Raw genomic sequence first — 5179 nt, 5'->3', positions numbered from 1 at the left:
GGAGCTGCAGGTGGGGGAGACAGAGATGGCCACCAACAGGACACACATGGACACGGGCCTCACAGGAGAGCCTGGGACTCGCCGTTTATTTGCACAATGTTTACAAAAGTAGAAAAATAAACACTTCACTGGGTCTGAGAGTCACACAAATAAATAAGGCCACGTGGAGGGCTGGGGACAATAAATTAAGGAGTGTCATCGCTGACAGATGAGACCTGAGATTCCTCGACGGCTCAGCAGGGTGTGGGTCAGACGCACAGGTGTCCACTGGCCACACACTTCAGGTCGCGCAGCAGGAGGCGGAGGAGGTTGAAGGTGACGGAGGCCTCCAGGCAGGCGGGGGACTCCTGTGGGGACGAGGGGCTCAGTGGCTGCCGGGGCCAGGGCCAGCTGCTCCAGCCTCCGTCCTCTGACACCCACTCACCTTCTCGGGGGCCTGCTGCAGCCTCTGCAGCCAGTGGGACAGGCGGTGGCGGTGGCGACCCTGGGGCCTGGGGCCTGCTGTGGGCTGAGCCAGGGCCTGTGGGCAGAGGAGGGCGTGTGAAGTGGGCCTGGGCACAGGGGACGTGCGGGTGTCACAGCCATGACCCAGCCGCCCAGGACCCCAGGACTCACACAGGCCTGCAGCTGGGACTGGATGTGGCCCAGCGTGTGAAGGGGCTGCTCCAGGACGTCCCCCAGGGTCGAGTTGGCCATGGTCCCCAGGACCCTCAGCGTCAGGGCCAGCTCTGCCTGCAAGGCCACAGGGCGCTCCCACACCTGAGGGGGACAGAGACAGTGAGAGGTCTCCCTGAGAGAGAGCTGGGAGGGGACAGGGAAGGAGGGCAGGGAGAGGAGGGGGAGGGGCAGGGAGAGGGCACAGCAGGGCAGGCAGGCAGGACTGGGGAGGGACAGTGGGCAGGGAGGGAGAGGGACCGGTGAGAAGGACAGGGTCCCTGGGAGGCGCTGAGTGGGCCCAGGAGGTCAGGCTGGCCTGGCTCTGCCAGCTCACCTGCAGCTGCCGCAGGTCCCAGGGCCTGGGGAAGAGCGGGGAGCGGCACTCGAGGTCCTTGAGCAAGAGGGACTCCTCCTGGGGAGCAAGGGCACAGGTTAGCCCACACTGGAGGGCGAAGGTTAGCCTACACAATAGGGGCCCAGGGAGCCTCATGAAGGGGTCCTTCACCCTCTCAAAGCCTCACCTTCACCTCCCCCAGCTTCCTTCCTGGCTCCTGGGCCTCTTCCCCAAGAGGAGGCTGCAGCTCTCCCAGGCTCAGGGTCTCACACTTGCTCTCCTAGGGCATCTCTGACCTCAGTCTCCTCTTCTAGATCTCAGCCTCAAAATGCCAGCATTTTTTAATTGATTTTATTTTTTAAATACATGACAGCGGAATGCATTACAATTCTTATTACACATATAGAGCACAGTTTTTCATATCTCTGTTTGTATATAAAGTATGTTCACACCAATTCATGTCTTCATACATGTACTTTGGATAATGATGTCCATCACATTCCACCTTTATTGCTGACCCCCCCTTCCTCCCTTCCCCGCCCACCCCTCTGCCCTATCTAGAGTTCATCTAATCCTCATCTAATGCTCCCCCTCCCTACCGCACTATGAGTCAGACTCCTTATTATCAGAGAAAACATTCGGCATTTGTTTTTTTGGGATTGGCTAACTTCACTTAGCATTATCTTCTCTAACTCCATCCATTTCCCTGCAAATGCCATGATCTTATTCTCCTTTACTGCTGAGTAATATTCCATTGTGTATATTTGCCACATTTTTTAATCCATTCATCTACTGAAGGGCATCTAGATTGGCTCCACAGTTTAGCTGTTGTGAATCGTGCCGCTATAAACACTGATGTGGCTGTGTCCCTGTGGTATGCTGTTTCTAAGTCCTTCTGACTGATGGTTTGAATTGATTTTAGGAACCTGGTAAAATCCTGTGTGTAAATCATCACAAGGAGCATGCAGTCCAACACACCTCACACCAATCCTACCAGAGAAACGTTAGGAGCAACTCTATTAAAACTAAGAAACAGAAAAAAAAATAAAATGCCAGCACTTCCCGCTCCACCCAGGCTGTCACCCCCCCCCCCCGAGCTCCTGGGCGTCGGGCCAGGAGGGCACACCCCACCGCCTCTGCAGGAAACGCGCCCACACTGCGGGCACCGGGAGCCTGGGGCCGGGGAAGCCCGGGGCGGGGCCGGGGAGCCCTGGGGAAAAGGGAAACCGACCCAGGTTCCGAGTTCTCCCACCGGAAGGTGACTTCCTGAGCGGGACGATTCCTGGCAGCTCGGGGTGGGTCCAAGAGGCCGCCCCGCACGTGCGGGGCAGGTGTGGGAGGGGCTTGTTCTGGCCACGCCCACACGGGGGGGCGGTGAGCAGGTACTGTCTTGGGGGAGAGGTTGTTGGAGGCTCCTAAGGGGAGGCTGCTTAGGGGAAGGAAGACCACCCAGAGGGAGGAGTGCTGTGGGATGGGAGGACAGAGAAAGTTAATAAGCCAAAGATAGAACTAAAGAAAACTAAGAGGGTAAGATGCGGCGCGCAGGCCTGTAACCCAGACCGGGAGGCTGACGGAGGAGGCTCACAAGCTGCAGACCAGCCTCAGCACCGAAGCAGGACGGCCTCAAAACACAACAGTGCAAAGGCTGGGGATGCAGCTCAGTGGTAAAGCCCCCTGGGTTCAATCCCCTGAACCAAGATAACAATTATCAAGAACATAGAGAATTGAAGGATTTGATCAGTGCGGGCCGATTCAGGTTCTGAAACATCTCACCGAACTGCATTCATAGGAACACTTGATACACGTTACTCGAAAAGAAAAGAAAGTGTGAAGATGGGAAGTTCATTGATTGGATCTGAGTGTGCACCAAGCAACAGGGACTTGTGATTGTTACTAAACGTATGGACCACAAAGTTTATTATCAGATGGTCACTCATGAACCTGTGAGCCCAGTGTGATCTGCAGAAGGTGAAATCAAGGAACCATTTCTACCTGTTAATTCCATTTATAATTTGTTTTCTTCTTTCTTTAAAAATTCTCCTTCTTTCAATGTGCTTATTGGCCTCTGAGTGATAGCAAAGCTTCTTCTGGGTAAATTGTGGTCAGGTGTGGACATCCAGTTTCACTTAAAGCCTTTTGGGGTTCAACCCTCTTTTTTTCTTTGTTCAGAATTATTTTAGTGTTATTTTAGCCAGGCATGGTGGCGCATGCCTGTAATCCCAGCAACTGGGGAGGCTGAGACAGGAGGACACAAGTTTGAGGCTAGCCTCAGCATAAGTGAGGTTCTATCTCAAAATAAAATTTTAAAAGGTGGTGGTGGGGGAGATGGAGATGTAACTCAATGGTAAAGCACCCCTGGGTTCAATCCCCAATACCAAAAAAAAAAATTATTTTAAAACTGTACACATTTGGGGGGGGGGGATACAGTGTGATAATTTGATACAAGGATACGGTGTCAATATCCAGGCTTTAAAAATAATTCTTGTCAATTGTGAGCGTGCATCAGAATAATAAATAGTCAAAAACTTTTAAACACACACACAAATGAAAGGACAGCCCCCCACATCTGATACCAATGGGGAGACAGTAATGAAAGTGTCACAGAGGAGTTCAGGTGCAGCTAAAGCCTTTGAAGGACCCCGTTGACTGTGACCAACCCTTTCCTCTATTTAGCCCATCATTGGTCCAGGAAGTATTTATGGGGCGTTTACTGTGGGTGGAAACTTCTAGACATCCCGGATCTACCAAGAACAAAAGTCACGAAGACTATGCCTGCCCCTCCTGGAGGTGTTCTAGTGGGAGGGCCAGACGATAGCAAAACAATAAATAATAACAACGAAGTCCGTTGCAAGAAGTGCTTTCGAGAAAAATTAAGCGGGAGATGGAGTGGGGTGTGCAGAGGGAGCCACGTGCTGTGAGACGGTTGCAGAACGTGACATCATCACAGATAGAGGGACCGTCAGTGCCAAGGGAGCACTTGAGGGGCCCCTCACCGGCCCTGCCCGTCCTGACATTTCCACACATAAGACAGAATCCGCAGTGCACCACGCCTGCCACCCCAGCAGCCCGGGAGGCTGAGGCAGGAGGATTGCGGAGTTCAAAGCCAGCCTCAGTGAAAGTGAGGCCCTTCAGCAACTCAATGAGACCCTGTCTCCAAATTAAAAACAAAAAGGGCTGGGGTGTGGCTCAGTGGTGAAGAGTCCCTGAGCTCAATCCTTGGTACCTACGCCCTAAAAAAGATGGAGAGTCCTCTTCACACTTTGAAGGTGGGAACTGGGCTTCCTGTTGCCTTGACAGTGAGGGATTGGCGAGGAGACCTGGCTGAGCCTGCGCAGCAGGGACGCGCTGAGGGAGGCGGAGCTCCGTCTCACACCTGGTCTCACCTGCACCTCCTGCCTTCAGAGGTGTGGGGTTTCCTGAGGACACTTGGCTGGGTTCTCTGTCACCTGACTCTTGCACATCTCAGGAGTCCCCTGAGGGGACACAGGGGCTGACTTTTCTTGTCCACCCAATCCCCTACCCTCCCTCCTCGTCCTAGATATGGAGACCAGTATTGGCCACTGTTATGGTGTGGAATTCCGTGGTCCCCAGGGCAGCAGTGTTCCCAGGGGCTTTGGGGGAGAGATGTCATCCGTGGATTAATCCACGGGTGGATTCATGATCGAATGGACTTTGGGGAGGTAGAGGAAATTGTGAGAGGTGGGGCGCAGCTGGAGGTGTGCCCTGAAGGATATGTCTTGTCCCCAGCGCTCTCTCTCTCTCTCTCCCTCTCTCTCTCACACTCTCTCCTTTCTGACCACTGAGCTCCCCACCATGATGGTCAGCCTCACCACAGCCCAGAGACAATGGAGCCCAGTGACCTTGGACCGCAGCCTCTGGAATGTGAACCCAAATAACTCTTTGCTCCCCTAAGCTGGTTCATTTTGTCACAACTGTGGAAAGCTGAGGATGACTGCCCCCAAACTGAAGATTCCCTCTCCTCTCATCCTCTGGGCTCCCTGTGGCCGAGTGACTTCCCCCTCCCCAGGACCTAGCCTTGAAACACAGGCAGGTGGCCCTGCTCTGTTGGAATCAGGACCTGCCTGAGGGGCAGACTTTCCTGTGCAGATGAGGACAGACCCAGAGCAGGGCAGAACAATCCAGGGTGGGATGTGGTTTGGAAGGGCAGGAAAAAAAAAAAAAAAAAAA

General features: G+C 53.7%; 1 protein-coding gene across 1 annotated transcript in view; it reads right to left on the bottom strand.

Moving 5' to 3' along the window:
- Positions 1 to 223: 223 nt before the first annotated feature.
- Positions 224 to 5179, bottom strand: part of Ifnl3 (interferon lambda 3) — a 71226-nt gene continuing 66270 nt past the window's right edge. The window contains exons 2-5 of the mRNA XM_048791248.1: positions 992 to 1069; positions 616 to 759; positions 425 to 520; positions 224 to 347 (exon numbers count right to left, since the gene is read on the bottom strand). Of these exons, the coding sequence (XP_048647205.1) occupies positions 249 to 347; positions 425 to 520; positions 616 to 759; positions 992 to 1069 (417 nt within the window). The 3' untranslated portion in view covers positions 224 to 248. The remainder of the gene's footprint in view (positions 348 to 424; positions 521 to 615; positions 760 to 991; positions 1070 to 5179) is intronic.

This window comes from Marmota marmota, unplaced genomic scaffold (genome assembly GCF_001458135.2).
Source record: "Marmota marmota marmota unplaced genomic scaffold, marMar, whole genome shotgun sequence".
In the NCBI taxonomy this organism is placed as follows: domain Eukaryota; kingdom Metazoa; phylum Chordata; class Mammalia; order Rodentia; family Sciuridae; genus Marmota; species Marmota marmota.
Note: the sequence above shows the minus strand (reverse complement) of the source record. Positions and strands in the feature narration are given on the sequence as shown.